General features: G+C 37.3%; 1 protein-coding gene across 17 annotated transcripts in view; it reads right to left on the minus strand.

Moving 5' to 3' along the window:
- Positions 1-21,310, minus strand: part of LOC131547855 (teneurin-3) — a 642,274-nt gene that overhangs the window by 195,559 nt on the left and 425,405 nt on the right. For all 17 annotated transcript variants that reach the window (XM_058788591.1, XM_058788700.1, XM_058788676.1 and 14 more), the window contains 2 exons: positions 12,604-12,930; positions 6,580-6,858 (listed from right to left, as the gene is read on the minus strand). In XM_058788591.1, coding sequence (XP_058644574.1) covers positions 6,580-6,858; positions 12,604-12,835 — 511 coding nt within the window. In that variant the 5' untranslated portion in view covers positions 12,836-12,930. The remainder of the gene's footprint in view (positions 1-6,579; positions 6,859-12,603; positions 12,931-21,310) is intronic.

The following is a 21,310-nucleotide window of genomic DNA, read 5'->3' on the forward strand; positions in this document are numbered from 1 at the left end:
GCACTGGAATTGCAGCCACAGGGCCTTTAGGAAGTGCAGTGTTTCTCGGTAAACACACTCTCTGTTATGCGAGCGATAAGGGTGTTTGAGTGAGCTGCTGATAGCTCATCCTTCTTACAAAACAGACACACATGCTGTTGTTACGCTGCCGAGGTGAGTTCACGACCCTCACGGGAAAACAATGCGTCTCAGTTTAGCCTCCGGAGATGCTACAAAACCGTAGCCATTCAGCCATGGCATGGGATGAAATCAAACTGTAGGCATTCTTTCGTGTCGTTTTTTGTTGTTTTCTTTTTCTTTCATGTTTTTGTGGGCTTTCGGACCAGTTAAGCAACAGCTACCTGTACGACTGGATAGATTGTAGTTTCAAGCCAGAAGGCAAAAGTTTGTTTTCCAAAAATGTGTCTACTACTGTTGGCTTGCTAAACAACTGGAACACTGCAGGAAATGTGCCTGGAGGGAAGAAAAACTGACACCAGCGGACTATGTGAAGCTCTGTTTCAGAGGTGTATTCATAAACCCGATGTAAAATGCAATAGTGTATAAAAGCAGAATTAAAATACGCTAGTCTGACAACTAGTACTTCTATGTATAGGTATATATATATATATATATATATATATATATATATATATATACACACATACTGTTTGTGTGTGTGTGTGTATATATATACACAATCAAATAATCATTGTACTTTTTATAATTGAACATAATTATTTTTGTTCTTATTTCTGTATTTGTAATTTATGTGTAAAATGCATTTTTGTCTTTATTTGCATAATTAAACTACTTTGCAGTGTAAAAATGGCAAGAAAAAGTTTCATTGATTTTGTATAATATACTTTACTACCTGTAATTCTCTGCCTTGTTATTTCTGTGGGTTCATGTAGTGTCAATAAAAGGCTTGACTGTAAGAAAAATGTCCAGGAAAAAAAAAAGAGCTAATAAAAGAACTGTATGCTCTTTCCATTAGCAAGATAAATGGCATAATAAATACTAATCAAAACCACATATTTACAATACCAACATGAAAGGAAAATGTCATCTTTGTGGCATGTACATAAATGTTTCATTTGTGGTTTTCTCACTGAATCACCTGTCGCTATTAAATGATGTGAATTTTCAAGTATAAACAATCATCATGCTTTCGTGAACGCCGTCCTGTTTCACAGGTCTATTCAGCTTATTTATGTGCCACGCACATCAGCGGTCTGGCTCATTGTTAGTTATTGGTGGTGCAATCGTTGCGCAACAGCGTTCTTTTCTTCTGCAATCTTTCCCAACAGCCCGTTCCCATCGCCATCACCCCGTATCTTCCTGTGCCAGGTCTCTAAGCTAAACCACTGATATCAATAACTTCGTAAGGACCAGAGGTCCACAGCTAGTGTGGCTCGCACAACCCCAGAGCACTTTAAACTGAAAGAAACAACAACGGCATTGCTTTTCAATTCATACACACACTCTGCCGCAACGTGAATGTCATAACCCTTATATAAGTATCTCATTTTATAATACAAAACATGCTTGGCCTTTTTCCGCACTCGAGCTCAGATTTTTTTTCTCTCTGCAGACATATTCAGCACCTGGTTATTGTTAAAATGCAGTTTTTAATACAGACTTTTTGAACATATTTATCTCTCTATAGCCCATTTAATCATGAGTCCAATTAAAGAGGTCCTGTCTGAAAAAGCATTAGCCTGGTAAAAAGGAAGCAGGATGCACTAAACTACATATATTAGATACATTAAGACACTCCTAAGATAAAAGGCTTTAGTTCTCATCTAATTGCTTATTAAGCACTTTTGTAAAGTTACCTGAAGTAATTAGGCGAGTGCGTTTTTTAAATTGCAACATGCTCGATCGTGTTGCTTATTAGTACACAAATTTGCATGCTGTAATGTTTAAGTGTGCGTGTATGTGTGTTTACACCTACACCCAGGCATCCTCCATGGAGGAATTTCTGTGCCCTGAACTGCTGTACCGGAGTAAGCCGGTTAAGATATTTACAGGATTTGCATTACTGTTGACACATTTTTCTTAATCTCATTAAGCTGACACCTATGACCCTCTTTATATAAAACACAAGGAAAGGAGGTGGACACTTCACTCCACCAAGAAGAAAATCACTCCCAGAGGTCTCTATCACCTCCGATGATTCAGCAAAACAGCAACACAGACTACCGGTGCTTATGGCATTGCAAGTAATAGAAAAGAGTGCTTGAGAATGTCCTGACACGATAAATCTGGCTTGACCGCTGGTCACTACTGCTGAGAAAATTTGGTGGATTTACAAGCCAGACACACACACACACAGAGAATGTAAGCTCTTGACCCAAACCAAATGCGTCTCTGTGAGCGTTCAAGTGAGGCATTCCAGTCAGGAAAAAAAAAAAAAAAAAGTGTCAGGACGGAGAAGTTCCTGCTTCTCTCCTGTCAAATCCTTTGATGTAGCTTCACAGGCTCTTAAAAAAGCGGTGAGTTTAGATGCCAGTTCTGGAACTTTCTCTCCCTCAGCCGGGTACAGCAACTGCTTCCTTGCTCACAGCAGGGCAAGCTCTCATATCTGTGGTGCAATTTTTGATTAAAGCCCCTCAAAATAATGAAATAACCAAAATCAAAATGGAGACACATTAAAACCTCGGTCGGGGAGCGGTGCTAACGAGACCCTGAATAGTCAGTTGAGGTCTTCGGTTCTTTCTCCCGTAGTTAGGGTTCTCCCCCCTTCTCTATCCCTCTTCCCCTGAACCCCCTGTAGTGCGCAGATGTGTGTGTGTGTGTGTGTGTGTTAGAGAGAGAGAGAGAGAGAGAGAAACACAGGAGTTTCAAACGACCTCAAAATCCAAAACAGATCCAAACAGAGGAGCAGGTGTCATATGATGGCAAGATGGCTGCAAATGACAGAGGAGGCACAGCATTTTCTGCTGGATTCAAAGAAAAGTTGATTATCAAAATAGAAATCATGATTATGCAGAATATAAAAACAAAAGTTTTAGCTTGAAAGTGATTTTCCCAGTTTTTGATTACAGGGCATATAGAAGAAGAAATATGTATGTATGTAATAAATTAGGGTGCATTAAACTGATCATAATCTATCTATCTATCTATCTAGTTAAAGTAAAATTTATTTACTAGAATATTAAATTATAATAATATTTCACGATTTGTTTATACTGTATTTTCAAACAAATAAATGCAGCCTTGGTGTGATTCTTTTAAAATATTAAACAAATAAATAAATAAAATATACATGCAAAATCAAATTAAATATTTACTACTACCATTATTATTATTATTGCTGTTGTTGTTATTGTATATATACACATGCATGCATGTAACTTCATAAATTCAAAGAAAGAAAGAAAGAAGGAAATGATCATTTTCTTTGCTCTGGTGTGAAAACTGTTTGTGTTTGTGCGTGTGTGTCTTCCCCTCTCCTTTCATTCGCTCCCTCCGGGGGAGTGAGCAGGTGTCCAGTGACCCAGGAAGAGGGAGACACGGGTGGGCATGCGGTGAAGCGCATCCCTGGCTCAAATGTCCCCTGGAGACGGAGGACAAAATATCCCTCCTTTGTTAGCGGCCATCTCTCACTCGCCCTCTCCTTTCCTTTCTCCCTCTCTCTTCTTCTCTGCTGCAGCGGAACACATTGTGCTCAGGTGTTTCTCCCAACCCCTTCTCCATTACAGGATATTAAGTCCAAAGAGCGAGAGCAGGCATTGCGACTGCTCTCTATGCCGAGCCGAGAGTGTCTCTGTGCGAGCGTCTCAGTGTATTCGTTTCAGTGTACTCTCTAATAGAGTTTAAGGGTGAACTTGGAAATGTGGGACCAGAATTGAGATCCTTTCACTAGAACCGTGTCTGACAGCGCTACACACACCTCTTTCACTTCCACTCTCAGCTTCGGGTTGACAAATCCTGCTTTTTCCCCAAATGGAATTAACCTCCATTGCGTTTGAAGTCAAAAGGCAGTGTCGCGAGGGCCGACGGCCTATACGCACAAACACAATCAAGCTCCGAGGCGACAAGCAGAAAAATCTTGAAAGCTACAAATGACTCCATCTTGAATTCGGTAGAGAGGGGAGTCAGGGAAAGAGGCCGAAAAAGCCAAACAGTGTGTCAATCATTTGGACACACTTTCTTCCATGGTGACGCCAGGCACATGTAAACAGGAAATCTTTTGGTATGGCTGGAGAAAGGTTTTTTCAACATTCATGTCAAGAGGCACGACTTGGAGGGAAACGGTAGCTGAAGTTAATACCAAAGATCTTTTAATGGAGAGAAGTGAAACAAACCAAGGAAAGAAAGAACATTTTCTTTTTATTTTCTCCTCATGGACTCACTAACACTGTCTGCAGCTGTCTCTTGTTAGGACATAATCCTCAGCAACTGCAGCATATGCCACAATTCAATGAGACAATTAGGAAAAAACCCACACGCACTTATGTTACACGTTAACACTTGTGCAAAAAAAAAAAAAAAAGTCTAAACAATTGCTCTGTTTCAAAACCTACTGATCTGCCTGGCATAGGAGGCATTTTAAAACATCATAGGCTGTTACAAAAGATGACTGTTAGAATTTAATTATGCTGCATTATACAAGATGTTATTTCATAGGTATCCTTCACAGTGAAGACAAGCTCAGTGAAAAAATAAATCCAAGATGGTGGACAAGTTGGGATAAATGTCGAACATAAATAAGTTCTGTATTTTATTGTAACAATACTAATTTATTTCATATTTCAAAAGATAGTTACTTTTTTAATTCAATAATTTTTTATTAGGGAATTAAAATAACAGTTAAAGCAGTGGTTCATATTTTACTTGATAATTTTATATGTAACATTTAATATATAAAAAGCATATTCATTAGAAAAATGTCCATGGAGTTAAAAAATATACTTATACTTTTATTACTATTATAAATTATTAATACTATTATTATTACTTTATATGATATACTTCTAAAATGAAGTTTCATCGTTCAGTATATCCTGGGAATTCTGTTTTTTCAAAGACAAAATTAATTAAAATAAATTGTTATTTTATATATATACCATGTTTATTTTTAGTCGTTTAATCATAGATTAAATCAATTTAACTCATTCTGAGGTGCATCTTGGAGGATTCCCACGGTCTTGAAAAAAACCTGTTTGAGACCCACTGGATTATATTTAACAGCTTCTTTCACAAATATTAACTACATTAAGTAAAGTAAATAAAGAATCCGCAGAATACGCTCCTAAAGGAACAGTGCGCTCATTGCTCTGGTCATCAGAGATATGAGAGTCACACCACACATTCATCTCATAATGGAAGCAAATATAACAATCCTCCACACTCAGCACTTTGCTTTCCTTAATTAAGCCAAAAGGTGTTAATGAAAGTGATTAGATAAGGTCTTCTTAAAGGTTATTTGCACACAACACCTGTTAGTCTAAGGAATATTAATAAATGAGAATAAGTGACAGGAGAGTGTGTGTGCAGGGAAGATAATGAATGATTCAGCTCTTGATTTGCTTCATTTTCCCCCTTTCTTTCAAAATGGCTGTCCTTTACCTCACTGTCAGCAGCTTTAATTCTCAATTCATTTCATGAAAAAAAAAAGTAGAGAGAAAAAAACTCCCCCGTTTCATTCTCAATTGGACCAGAAAAGAACAACAAGAAACAAATCTGAGGGATTTTAGTGTGAATAAAAATATAATCAAAACATCTGATGACATCTCCCCCCCGCCGAGACCCCGCTCTGGGAGAGTGGCAGCGGAAGTGTGGCGGTGAGGCCCAGAGGAAGCCTGTCACCTGAGCATTCTTTGAACCATCACAGCTGCTTTGTGGGACGGCACCAAAAAAAAAGAAGGAGAGAGAGAGGGAGAGAGAGATCGTCGCTTCCATCACTTCTCCAGGTTTCAAGCATGATCAAATTTGCACTTCAAACCGCTGGGGCCTGTTAACCAGCCATTGTGTGTGTTCGCTCATGCGAGCGGAGCATTCCAACGATGGCTAGGTAAGGTCTCCTAGCGCCCGACACAAAGACGGACCTTTGATTGGGCCACTGGAGGGTTCCCTCAGGGCCGCGGAAGCAGTAGTACGGGTATAAAGAGAAAGAGTAAATGCGGATGTATTGACTTCCTTCTGCTAGTTATTGACTCTCAGGCCAGTCGTGATAAAAGTCAAAAGAGTGCGATAATGGTACTATTGTGAAAGAGAGATGTGTATAGTAATTCCTTTCACAGAGTCCTCTATGTTAGAAAAATCCATCTTAAGTTTTGGAACATGGTAGCTGAATTCTAGGCAGTCCAAACTGGTTTTTTGAACACTCACAATTTCCCAAAAAGCAACTTGAGCACCTTAAGCTTCACTGGAAGCTTGTTTGTTGTTGGTCCAAGATGGCTAATGACCATCTCAGACCAGCTAGAATCCAGTAACCATGTTCCAAAACACAGCTATCAGCTTAAGCTGGATTTTCCAGCATGGTAGAGAGGAGAAACGTTTTTTTTTTTATTAATTATTTTTTTTTATCTGTTCGAGGTAGCTGAAACAAGACTAAAAGGCTGAATGCGGCTCTAGCGTGGCTCCACTCACCGTTCTCACTGTCTGATTTGTTTTCGTGCTCTGTGTCAGTCAGGGTCAGGGCTGAGTTCGAGCGGCTGGACAAGCAGGAGTTGCGGCCAGACTTCGCACCCCTGCCCCAGAGGCGCATGGCACGTTCCGGTGACATCACCCCCTCGTTCTCAGTGTCCATGTCTGAGCCTGCGCCAATGGAGTAGCCGCGGTGGGGGAGGCCCATCTCTGCGCAGAAGGCCAGGCCACGGCGTGTGGCTGGTTCACATATTCCCAGCTGCCTCAGGTTAAAGTTCTGACCTGTAAAATAAATGCAAAATAATTCAGCATATATCTGTTTACATGGTCTAATACAAACAATCTGCAGGTGCCAAATGTGAATACAAACTGGCATTGGTAAGTACATAAAATAGTTATTCAGCAACTGAACTGTACCGTTCTTAAGAATCAAAACGCGTGTGAGTTTTAATTGCTATGAAAGCTATGAGTGTTGCTTGTATTTCACATGTAAGCAAAGCAAATTAAAGTAAAAAGAAAATATCAGTCTATACTACATATTTTACCATTTTTATATTCATTGTTCAATTCTTTCAAACCCTAGAAATATATGTATAGACACACACAGACTCACACTTCCATTCAAAAGTTTGGAATAAGAAATACATTATTTAAATTGACATTTTATTCATTTATTACAATACATTTAATCAGCAAGGATTCATTACACTGATCAAAAGTGACATTTATAATGTTATGTTAAAATTTATTTCAAACAAATGCTTTTAATTTTGAACAAATATATTAAGCATCACTGATTTTTTTAATGTTTCTTGAACACCAAATCTGCATATTAAAATGATTTCTGAAGACTCACGTGACACTGAAGACTGGAGTAATAGCTGCTGAAAATTCAGCTTAGCCATCACAATAATTATTTAGTATAAAAAACATTAAAATAGAAAACAGTTATTTAAAATTATAATATTGTAATATTTTTTAAGAAATAATACATAAAATTATATAAATTATATAAAAATAAATAATAATAATAATAATAATAATAATAATAATGAAAAAATAGTTTTGCACCCTGTCAGTCTATTTATATTAATCTGTATTACCTATAAATAATTGTAATTGAACACAATGCTACAAAGACAACACATACACACACACACACACACACACACACACACACGCTTATAATGCAGCAACCGTTTCAAACACAGTAAGACACAATCCACATGCCCTAGTTAAGCAGAGGAAACAATCAATCAAAGAGACACTAAAAAGAGCCCATTTAATGTTCTATTTTGAAGTCTGACTGCTGTTTTCTGCGATTATTTCTGCCATGTGCACTTGTAGTATAAAGAGAATGACAAATAAACTAGAATTCTCTAATTCCCTGGACACTAGAAGCTCCTTTCTAACACACACACACACACCCACACCCACGGTCCACTGTAAGTATATGAGCATGAGAAAAGTGTTTTTTTCTCACTGGAAGGACTAGGGAAAGCCTAAGAGGGCTCAATATCACTCACAGGCTGGACGTCATGGTAAGTGGTTCTCATTGTGAGTACAGAGTGGTCTCTTTCACATGTGTGTGTGTGGAGGGGGAAGCTCAGGTATGCTTTGTTGGCCTGTTCTGTGGGGTGGGAAGAGCCCATAGAGTGTTGGTAAAACACAAGCTGACAGGTAAATGGGCCTTGCTGGCATCTGGGGAGCCATTTGGGGAGTGTCGAGCAATGAAAAGATCCACGGCTCCAAAGAAAGGGGAAGAGAAAAGAAAAATAAAGCTGTAAATTGATACCGCAATCTATCTTTTTTTATTTGGTCTCTCTTTTTTTTAACCATGGGAGATTGTATCAACTGACCCAAAAGCCAGACAGAAAGGAAAGCTTCTGTAAACAACTCACACACACTATACGCAAGGCAAACTAACACCCCATGTGTGGAACAAAGAGACTATCAAGTCTCATCAGACAGTCAAATATCCGCAGACTTAGCAGTCTGTTCCCCCAACACCCACAATACACTGCATATGTGAGTCTTGATCGCTTTTTGGAACCACAATTATAAACCCAGGTTACCAGAATATCTCTCTCTGCTGAAGGACTATAATGTGCATTCCAGCTCACCTAGTGACAATACAGAAAGGAGGGGAAAAAAGAGAAATATAAGAAAGATGTGGGCAAGTAAAACTCAAGAATAAAAAAAAAACTTGAATCGAGACAAGCGTAGCACTGTTTTTTTCATTAAGTTTTTTCAAATACAGATACAAACTCAAGTATTTGAGAACGGTGGGCAGTCACTTGACTAATTGTTATCCTGTAGCATCACGCATGTTCCTTGGCAGCCCTAGTTGTGCTAAGTGAGCTTGAAAAATATGTTTCACAGTGAGACTGATGATGTTTTCTCTGTGCACCTTCTACATGTATTTTGGAAGGATGCAGATAAACGGCAGCAATTAGCCGTGAGAGGGAACACTGCGGCAACACGTCTAAACAGCCGTTTACACTCCCTTTAAAAATGTTTTAATGAACTGACTGCAGTCTCTTGGGCTGTGCAAAGTCTCAAACTGAGGGAAAACTGCTACTGAAATGAAGGATTATTTATATCTGTGTCAAGCCGGCACAGCCAGAATCACAAGTTATATCCGATTGTCTGTAATCAAAACTGTCATATTATTTATTGTAAGACTTAGTTTGCACAATGAAGGTGATAGAATAAAAAAAACAGCTCTAGCATGCTGCTGTCTTCAGTTGTCTAATCATTAGATAATTTAGTAATTCAAATCAAATTACTTTTGCAGTGAAATGATTGAGCTTGAAGTTTGTGAATAGCTGCCGTTTCAGACAGGCTGACACACACGCACACACACACACACACACACACACACACACACACACACACACACACACAGAGTATAGACTGAAGAGGAAAAACTGGTACAGACTACAAGATAACTACATCATGCCTTAGTGTGTTAGCAGTCAGACTGGTTCGTTTAGCACTTTAAATCTGGATGATGATTTCAGAAATGTCTCCAGGCTGTTAATATCTGACTTCAAAGGCAAGATGACTACCACTACAAAAAAAGAAAAAGAAAAAAAAATTGCTACAGTCATATTAAAATATATATTTGAAAACACATATGAACAAACATGATTAGAAAATACATCTACAAATTGGCCTACATTGTTGTTTTAAATAATATGTACCACTAATTAAACTACTAATGCTATGCTGATTATGAATATAGGCTATATGAAACATCACTTTTGAAGGATTAAATTACAAACACTGTATAGATTAATTGCATTATATTACTGACACATTTTCTCAACAATTAGGAATAACTGAACAAAAAAGTGGACAATTTATACATACTAAATAATGGAGTGATCATCTTTACTTCAACATATAAATAAAGTTATAAATAATGTGCTACTGGGCTAAAATGTGTAAAGAAAATGCACAACTACATTTTTAAACAACTAATACAAATTTCATATATAAGAATTCATTATTTTGAATTGTTTCACTTGCATTACATAAACAAACAAACAAAAAAACAAGCAAAAAAAAGATAAAACAGCTAACAACCAAACAAAATAAATAAAATAATAAAAAAACAAAAGAAATAATAAAATCTACATAAATAAAATGTTATACAAATCAATCAATGCAAGTTTAAAAATAACATTATTTATTATTTTACGGTCCATTAAATTCAAACTTAAAAATGTATCTTCATATTAGACAATGGGAAAGAACTATCAACTTAGCAGCCGCTCGGACTTATAATTCATTTCCCGTTCTTTTTGTCTGGATCCAATGATTTCCAAACTCTGTATTCTGTAGAATTAGTCTGTGGAGCAGACTGCATTCCATGGAGGGAGCTTATCTGCCATGGTGATAGGTGTGCGCGGCTCCAAAAACACTGAGGCCTGAAAAACCACAGTGCCAGAAGAAAAAAAAACCTTCCTCACATTTACTGAGAACCATATATATTGCGGAAATATATTGGTCTTTAAACGGATCATTTATTTAGTCGTTTGCAAGCAGATCCTCGTAAGTTTTAATGGTTACGACTCTTCAAATGACGCAGAGTAACAAATGATTTCAAAATGCTTTTAAATGCGTTTAAATGCATCAAAAAAATCAGCTAATTCAAATCAACTAAATTAGTTATGATAAATCAAATAAATCATATCTACCTTGCAATAGTTAAAAAGAATTCTAAAGTAGTTTATGAAATATACCTAATAATGTAAAAAATGAAACATAATAAAGTTTTCATATTTATGTGACTAATTATTTTAATCTACAAAATTTCAAGTTAAAACAATCACAGCAAAAAGCTGCATATTGTATTAGCTTGACGATAAAAAAGGAAAGAAATTAAAAAGAAAAGCATTGATCCCCTGCATTAACAGGAATTAATAAGGGCTATTAACTACAGAAATAATCGGGGTTCCACCGAAGTTCAATTAAAATCATATAAATTCCAAATTACCAATTAGTGTAGATGAAATTGTACAGGATAAGATAATTGAGCAATTACGGCTTTTCTGCTCAAATATTTATGAAGTGTTAATTTGAGTTTGAAAGCAATCAATGAACTGGTAATGACCTTTATGGAACTTTGTAATGGAACTGAACGGCAGCACTTCACAGCAAGGCTACATTATTTCAGATCTCAGTAATTCCAATCTGCCATTGTTGTGTAATGGCTAATTAACAATTTTAGTTCGCCTGCCTGGTCCTTTCTACTCTGCAAATTAATTATCTAGGTATCGCTGTTTGCAACGGTCTAAAGGCTAAAAATATTTCACATGGGAGGAATTAGTTTCATGACGAACGTGGTTGCGTGCCAAGGTTAGGGCTTGAGACTGGGTTAGGTGACGTCTGCGGCAGGGTGATTATGGCGAGAGTGTTGAAGACCGTGTTGAGGCCGAAGTGCAGTCTCTCAAGAGCTCAACGGTGTCTGCACTACATCTGTGAGCGCCTTTGCTCTCTCTTTCGCTCTCTCTCTCTCTCTCTCTCTCTCTCTGTGATAGAGTGGGCTGCCCTGCATTATGGTTGGAGGCAGGCTGCTCCTTTACCCCCTGCTGTAATCTGGTGTCACTTCCTGTGCTTTCTAAAATAAACACACTCAACAGACAGAGCCTCAAGCACTCCAGTGACTGATAACAGCTAGGCTGACCTTCAGCTTAACAACACTTACGTTAAGGGCACACAAACACGCAACGCTAAACTCTATCGCAACACAGACAAGCACGACACCTAGGGAGAAAACATTTGACCCAAATCTACATGTGCGCTAAATCCACAACAAAAAAAACTCACCTTTAGCGATACATATTTTGATGAAGCCTTACATGCAGAAGAACAAAAAGAAAACAACAAAGAACTCAATGAACATGAGCAAGTTTATAAAAGCGCGGCTGTGCGAATGCTTGCAGACCCTCTGTGCTCGTAATTAGTAATAAAACTGTGGCCGAGCAGGGCACATTGCAAACTTCAGAACAGCGCAATAATGCTGTTTATGTTTTTTATGGTGCCATTCATTATTGCCAATGGGACACATGGGCATATGTTATAAAGGGAACTTCGGATCTGAAAATGAGAGGCTGGGTCGAGGGGTTTGGATTGCGCTAATCAGAGGAAATGTTTTATTTCTTCGCTCTGTCGACTAGACAAGTATCAGAGCGAGTTTGTGTGCGTAAATCTGTCTAATCTGTTTTGAATCAGCTTCATTTTTCAATCAAAAGTAAGTAAATGTTTTCTCAGAGAAAGCGTGTAGTCGTGCCAAACCAAACTTAATTTCCTCTAATTATGTGCAATTATGGTCGTACATCCCATATATTATTATTTGAATGCGATCCGTCCAAAAGCGCACTCTTGTCATATGTCTAGACATATGTTGTTATTCTTGTTTTTTCTCCAGTGTGCGCTTTAAAGCTGTATGACATGTGACCTCTATACTGGATGAAGTCATAATGGATTTCTGAGGCATGACAGGCGCAGGTGACTCACCTTGGCGACTGTACTCGTCTGCCTCTCGGTGGACCATCTCTTTGACGTGGCCGCCGTAGAGCAGGCGTGAGGAGTCGTGGTCGAAGGCCTTGAGCGTCTCGCTGGAGCTGTAGGACTTCTGGGTGGGCACGCGGCAGTCCTCGCTGTCGCCGGATGAGCCCGTGTAGCGGCGCTCTTTCTCTCTCCTGCTCTTGGTCAGTGAGCAGTACGGCCTGCGTTCTTTCACATCCATCCTGCCCGCATGACGCGGTGAAACGCAACGCGGCAACCAATCGGAGCGCTCGCTCGCCTCAGGCTCCGCCCGACCGTGAGCTTACTGTTGTCTACCTGGAGAGCGAAAGAAGGGGCACATAGGGATTGGAAGAGAGAGGGAGGGTGAAATGGAGAGAAAGAATTAAAAAAAGTATAAACTAGCGGTCACACAGTACTAAGCTGTACACTTAATCTTCCCAGGATTCACAAATCCTTTCCACCTTCTGGACTGTCAGGAGACGGCGTCTTTCGTCAGACAGCGTGAGAGTGCTTCCCTCAGCCTGAGTTATTTTTGCAAGAGCACTTGCTGGAGATATTGAATGTAATATATTGCAATGTTTCTTATACATTGTTTATGTATTTCATTTGTCTAATTACAATACATTGTAATTACATTGCAGATATGCTCACTGAATATAAACCTAACAGACCACTCAGATCATTAGGATCGAGTCAGTTAGAAACACCAAGGGTTCACACAAAACAAGGGGAGTCCGCTTTTAGCTATTATGCCGCCCGCAGTTGGAACCAGCTTCCAGAAGAGATCAGATGTGCTAAAACATTAGCCACATTTAAATCCAGACTCAAAACTCATCTGTTTAGCTGTGCATTTACTGAATGAGTACCATGCTACGTCCGAAATGATTGCACTGTATTTTATGTATAATCATTTTCTAATCTTAACTGCTTTAATTTCAAATCAATTTTTAAATCATTTTAAAAGTTTTTAAATTCCTTGTTTTTTTTTTGTGTGTGTGATTGTTTTTATGATTATTTTACTTTATTTTATGTAAAGCACTTTGAATTACCATTGTGTATGAAATGTGCTATATAAATAAAAATGCCTTGCCTTAAAATGAAATGTATTACATTGTTTATTTATTTATTTTTGTGAACGTATACTAACATTCAAAAGTATCAGCAAGATTTAAAAAAATAAACAAACAAATAAATAAGTAGTCCCTTATTCTAAACAAGGCTGTATTTATTTGCTCAAAAATGCAGCAAAAACAGTGATACTGTCAAATATTATTGCAATTTAAAAAAATTTTCCTGTGATTTTCAGCAGTGATTACTCCAGTTTTAAGTATCGCATGATCCATGAAACAGTTATGCTGCCTTATAGTTTTGTGGAAACCTAAAAAACTTTTTTTTTTTTTTTTTCAGGATTCTTTGAAGAAAAGAAATACAAAAGAACAGCATGCAATTATAAATGTCTTTACTGTAACTTGTTATCCATTTAATGGTCTCTGCTCAATAAAAGTTTGAAAAAACAAACAAACAAGAACTTACGTTATTAATGACTGATAATGATGAAACATTAAAACAATACATACGCATTTGGATTACACTATAATTGTTGCATGTAGCCAACAAAGGAAATATGATAGGAGGTCTTTTGTGCATTTGCATTGCATTATTTTGTGAAACACAGTCTTTTTATAATTTCTTTTGCAATAGCACCACGGCTAAATATCAGTGCCTGAAATATTGCAAATACAATCTTTGTGAATGTGTACAGGCTTTGAGCTGAGCGTGTGTATACATGTACATGTGTGTGTGTGTGTGTGTGTGGAGGAGTGTTTTGTTTTGGGAGTTGATAAGCTTAAGAGCAGTGCTGAGAGGTCAGAACGGGACACTCGGGTGGGGGTGGTGTCGGTTAATTGATGACCGCTCTTTGTTGGCCTGTTATACGCCAAGAGTTACTGATAACAACGATACAGCCATTAGAAGACTGAAATAAAACACCGGATCAGTACATCCAAAGCGGAAGGGATTGAGAAAGGAAGAGGAAAAAAATATATATATAACTAACAACCTTTCATTAAACCCTGCCAGCAAGAATTAATAAAATCTACCTAAAACATCCTGGGAATCGATGAAAAAATAAAAATAAAAATGAAGAAAACGAACGAAAAAAAAAAAACATTAATGGGAGATGGTGGAGTAATAAATGATGGTGAGGGCCCTAGGGTGCGTTTCAAATGTTTATTAGTCCAAAACCCTCTGCTTCTAATTCTGGGTCCAGATAATCGCTGTACTTTAATTTCTTTCTTGGCTGGCCCTCTTTTGGAGCCCTCCCAACACGCATGCTTTGCTTTTCATGCTCAAACATATTTTTTTTAGCCCTTCCTCTTTTATCCACTCTCTCTCTGAGGCGGCGCTCTTGATTTTTTGTATGCGGTGTGCGTAGATGATTTTATAAAGCTGCCCTATATGGATGTGTTAGAGGACAGGAGATTTGAAGGGCCCTGAGACTGAGGGGTTTGGATGTTTTACTAGACAAAAATTGTTACTGGTTACTTCCACGTGTGACATTAATGTGTCAGAGAGCAGAGAGAGAGAAAGAAAGAGAAGGTTGAAAGGCAGAATAGAGGGGTAATTGTGATGTTTCTTAAGTGCGAAGGAGTGTTTGAGTGCGTGTGAGTGCTCTGTTGCTGACTGAAATGGCAGAGAGCGTTCTGAGGTGCTTCCAACGCAGATCACTTCTCTTATTGGTTTGTACTGAAAGTGGGCGTGAATATCTTTGATCTGGAATTAATGTTGTATAAGTTGACTTTTTTCATATTTTCAGGAGCTATATGCTTCTGTTATGTGCCTGCAGATTTCATGTGAGCCTGAATTCACAAATAAAAGCATCTGTACACACACACACACACACGATCTTGCTCTTCAGAGCAGAGACAAAGACTTTTGCTTGTCAGGCCCATATGCTGATGTCACTGCAGTATGAATTACAGAAGTTCCACTTTTTATTGACCATTTATCTTCTCACCACCATCATAACCAGCAAACTTTCAGAGATATTTATTAGAGCCTTTGGCACTTAGTGTGGGAATGTATAAAATTATTCATTGTGCTGTTAAATATAGAATCAATCTTACAAAAAATAAAAAATAAAAATGAAGAAAACGAACGAAAAAAAAAAACATTAATGGGAGATGGTGGAGTAATAAATGATGGTGAGGGCCCTAGGGTGCGTTTCAAATGTTTATTAGTCCAAAACCCTCTGCTTCTAATTCTGGGTCCAGATAATCGCTGTACTTTAATTTCTTTCTTGGCTGGCCCTCTTTTGGAGCCCTCCCAACACGCATGCTTTGCTTTTCATGCTCAAACATATTTTTTTTAGCCCTTCCTCTTTTATCCACTCTCTCTCTGAGGCGGCGCTCTTCATTTTTTGTATGCGGTGTGCGTAGATGATTTTATAAAGCTGCCCTATATGGATGTGTTAGAGGACAGGAGATTTGAAGGGCCCTGAGACTGAGGGGTTTGGATGTTTTACTAGACAAAAATTGTTACTGGTTACTTCCACGTGTGACATTAATGTGTCAGAGAGCAGAGAGAGAAAGAAAGAGAAGGTTGAAAGGCAGAATAGAGGGGTAATTGTGATGTTTCTTAAGTGCGAAGGAGTGTTTGAGTGCGTGTGAGTGCTCTGTTGCTGACTGAAATGGCAGAGAGCGTTCTGAGGTGCTTCCAACGCAGATCACTTCTCTTATTGGTTTGTACTGAAAGTGGGCGTGAATATCTTTGATCTGGAATTAATGTTGTATAAGTTGACTTTTTTCATATTTTCAGGAGCTATATGCTTCTGTTATGTGCCTGCAGATTTCATGTGAGCCTGAATTCACAAATAAAAGCATCTGTACACACACACACACACACGATCTTGCTCTTCAGAGCAGAGACAAAGACTTTTGCTTGTCAGGCCCATATGCTGATGTCACTGCAGTATGAATTACAGAAGTTCCACTTTTTATTGACCATTTATCTTCTCACCACCATCATAACCAGCAAACTTTCAGAGATATTTATTAGAGCCTTTGGCACTTAGTGTGGGAATGTATAAAATTATTCATTGTGCTGTTAAATATAGAATCAATCTTACAAAAAAATAAAAAAAATAAAAAAAATTAAAATACTATGAACAAAATGATAAAAGACCAAATATATTTTCTTATCAGCTGACTTAACAAAGAACATTTTGTCTACGATGAATATGTGTGCCATAATTATCTGATTCCTCTCTGTCTTCATAAATGAATTAGGAGCAGCTGATCAACTGCATTATTGGTAATTAAATTCTTAATTAAAAATTGCTGCGGTTCAATGACTAGCACAAAGCCTAAAATAGAAAAACACTGACATCACTAATATGGCAAACTGTTACAAGAGGTTTGTTGAGGTAATTTGAGCATTGTATTGGCATGGGAGTCTGAGGGAAGAAAAAAACATGAAGGATCGTTTACGTTTGCAGTCAGACAGAGTGAATATGTTAAATTATCAATGAGGATATATTAGTATGTCATGCTCCAATGCACGTATCAGCAGTGATGTCCTGCACAAATCAGCCAGTATTATTTTATATAAAAAATAATTAGAAATTAAGGAGTCAACGTACATTTGAAATTATTACAATGTGGTTCATATCGAACAAAAGGATGCCCTCTAATAAATTAAATAAGCAGTATTTACATCGTACATATATGTACGGCCCATGCTGAGTGTCTAACACAGTGATGTTGTTGTTAGGCAAAATTTATTTATGATAGAGAGCATTAATGACAGCTCACAGCACATTTGAAATCTGAATTTGCTTGAAAAATAAGAATCCACAGTCCTGTTTTGTATGTTAATATAAAGTCCTCCTCAACAAGCAACAACAGCTACAACTGACGTTGTCTCTTTTCATTTTTACCCTTAATCTCTATTACTATTTAAACAAACACTGTGCGACAGTCCACAACTTCCTCTGCAACAGTTTTAAACACCCACCAGACTGTGAACCCCTCGCCTAAGAAACAGCCCTAATCAGTGTGCATATGTCTTTGTGTGTTTGTAGAATGAGTCACTCAGTGTTGAAAGAGTATGTGTGTGTTTTGTGTCTGCGTGTGTGTGCTTGTCCGTGAGAGCGGATGCATGAATCAAGTCGAGCGGAAAAGTAACACTTGGCTCAACAGGGGGGATTTCAGCTTGAACCTGCTACAACCAAAGATGAATATGCAGTGTTTTCACATGTGCAAATGTGTGGATTTGTGCTTCTGTATGTTTGCACATGTCCCTGCTGGCTTCATAGGTGACCTTAGTCAGCGCCAGGTGACCCGTGTGTCTGTCCGTGTGTGTGTTTCTGTGTGTGTGAGTGTCATGCATGTGACCAGACAGTGTTGGGAGGAGGCGGCGACACACCAGGATTACAAAAATCATAGTGGGAATAATGTGTAACACACAGCATAGTGGCTGTAGCAACAGAAATTCTGCCTTGCCTTTTTTTTTTTTTTTTTATTAAAGGTATTACCTATTTGTTCCCAAAATGCACAAAAAAACAACAACAAAATAACAAAATAGAAAACATATGTACACCACCAGTCAAAATGTTTTGAACAGTGAGATTTGTAATGTTTTTTAAAGAAGTCTCTTGTGCTCACCAAGCCTTCATTTATTTGATCCAAAGTACAGTAAAAACAGTAAAATTTGGAAATATTTTACTATTTAAAATAACAATTTTCTATTTCAATATATTTAAAAATGTAATTTAATCCTGTGATTTCAAAGCTGAATTTTTAGCATCATTATTCCAATCACATGGTCTTTCAGAAATCATTCTAATATTCTGATTTGCTGCTCAAAAAACATGTATATACTGACTCCACGCTGTTGAATGCTATAGTGTATAATATTACAAAAGCTTTTTATTTCAGATATAAAAATTGCAGATAAATCTTTAATCTTAAATCTTTTATTCACCAAAGAATCCTGAAAAAATTTACTCAGCGGTTTTAAATATTATAATAATAATAAGCAAATCAGCATATTAGAATGATTTCTGAAGGATCATGTGACACTGAAGACTGGAGTAATGATGCTGAAAATGTAGCTTTGGTCACAGGAATAAATTACATTTTAAAATATATTCAAATAAAAAGCAGTTATTTAAAATAGTAATAATATTTCACAATATCACTGCTTTTGCTGTATTTTGGATCATATAAATGCAGGCTTGGTGAGCAGAAGAGAATTCTTTAAATATAAGATTAAAAATCTTTTGACTGGTATAGATTGCTGTTTTCTCTTTGTCAAGTCAGAATGAATAAACAAATGAATACATACAAATAAATACATAAATAACCTTTGCAGTTTGAGCTAAAGAAACCAAAACTTGAAAAACTGTGGCTTTTGCACAACTTTAATTTAGAAAATTTCCTTTCCTTCTGTCTCAATGCACAGGTTAATATCCTTATCACAACAGCCAGAAAGAGAGAATGGAAAATAGAGAAATGATCAGTGAGAAAGCCAGCTAAATTACCGGCTGAGCACACTTGACGATGACTTCATTCGGAAGGTTAAAAAGCAACTAAAATGAACTGGAGAAAAAAATACATTCCTATTCCGTAACACTGCCAGAACTCCCATCATTCTCAACAGCTTGGAAACATCAGCTGGGCATTTCCACTTTATGAGAATTTCTTCTCTCCATCTTTCTTCTTTTTTGGCCAGTGGGAGGGTTGCAGGTTTATGTTTTGCCAGCTTGTATGATATGAAAGCTCAAAAAGAGAAGAAACACAAGCCAGACCGGCACAACTGTATCCAATATTAAACTTAAGAGTTCTGTATGAAAGAAAAAAAAGTGAGAAAGTGAGTGAAAGAAAAAAAAAGAGAGAAATAAAGTGAAGGAGATCTGTAAATTGGGATCAAAGGAAAAAAAAAACTTTAGTGTTAGCTGCTGTCAAGATCTTTTGTTTATCCCACAAATGCCATCATCAAAAAAGCAGCTTTTCCCTCCTGCCGTTAATCTTTCCTATGACTATTTGAATCGGTTAGATGAAAGGAGCGTGGAATTAAGGAAGAAGAAAGGGAGGAACGGACAGGAGACACTAAAAGAGGGAATGAATCAGGTTTGGAATGGAAGTGACCCATTTTCCAATAGCAAGGGATTACCTGCCTAAACACTGCTGCTCTTTTTCCTTTTGTCTTGTTCCTTCTTTCCTATTCCAAGACTCCTCTGTTGAGGAATTGTGTTGGGTTGAACTGAACATGACTAAAACTGCTCACTTGACCTCAGGCTTAAGGAAAAAATGTCTCTTTCTTCACAGACTATAATTGCAACTAATGAAAAAGTTTTAATGTTGAGACACAAAGTCCTAGAATGTGAAGTTATGTGAGGCAAAACATCACAAGTTTCTATTCTCTCCAGCAGCTGATTAAAAGTGTGAAAAAATAGCAGTGACATATATTAAAAGGGTCAGAGCCATATAGTGGACATATAGTGCAGCTAATACTGTACAATCATAAAATACCGTAAGTCTGGCTTTTGTGTTTAACACCTACATTATCTATAGAATTGCAAGTTGCTTTGGTCAAAATAAGTATGAAGATAAACGTAAAGGAAATTAAACTCTTGATGCATGAATTATTATATCACAAATGACAAAATGTTTCTTTTTATTTTAAAGTTATTTTATTAAAGTTATATTATTATGTTCGTACTATGCAAGAGTTGAATATAGTTAAGTAATATCAACTGAACAAGTTTACTTTTGTTCTGAATATCAACATGACTGTGAGTGGAATACTAAAATACAACAGTTAAATAATTAGCAACTTAAATTTTAGTTATTCACACAAAGGAACAGCACTGGTGTTTCACTAATGAAGATAGTGGACCTGTCACAATACCCACACTTGCGGTCTTGGAGCAGTATTTGAGGCTAAGCGTAATATGTTTAGGAACTAATTTGCCCCAAAATTGTGAGATGACGAAACCTTTAAGTGTTGATTAAATTGATTTGATACGACAGATCATTTTGGAGCAAAATGAAAAGTGTTTGCATTTGTGACCCTGGACCACAAAACCAGTCATAAGAGTAAATTTTTCCAAACAAAAAATTGAACAAATAAGCTTTCCATTGATGTATGGTTTGTTATGATAGGACAATATTTGGCCGAGATACAACTATTTGAAAATCTGGAATCTGAGGGTGCAAAGAAAATCTAAATATTGAGAAAATCACCTTTAAAGTTGTCCAAATGAAGTTCTTAGCAATGCATATTACTAATAAAAAATGAAGTTTTGATATATTTACAGTAGGAAATTTACAAAATATTTTCATGGAACATGATCTTTACTTAATGTCCTAATGATTTTTGGCATAAAAGAAAAATCAATCATTTTGACCCATACAATGTATTTTTGGTAGTGCTGTCAAAGTTAACGTGTTAACACAAATTAATTTTAACAGCACTAATTTTATTGACACGCAATTAACGCAGCGCGCATTTTCTGTTTGAGCCGTGGCCTAGCCCGTAGTTGGAGAATGGAGATGCACAGTGTTACCAACTTAGCGACTTTGCAGACCCCTGTAACGACTTTTTTACCCCCCTCTTCAAAAAAGGCGCCTAGCGACAAATCTTTAGGGTTTGCCCAAACCTTATTTAGTTCCTGAGACTCGCTGGTACTGCT

Source organism: Onychostoma macrolepis, chromosome 01 (genome assembly GCF_012432095.1).
Source record: "Onychostoma macrolepis isolate SWU-2019 chromosome 01, ASM1243209v1, whole genome shotgun sequence".
Lineage (NCBI taxonomy): Eukaryota > Metazoa > Chordata > Actinopteri > Cypriniformes > Cyprinidae > Onychostoma > Onychostoma macrolepis.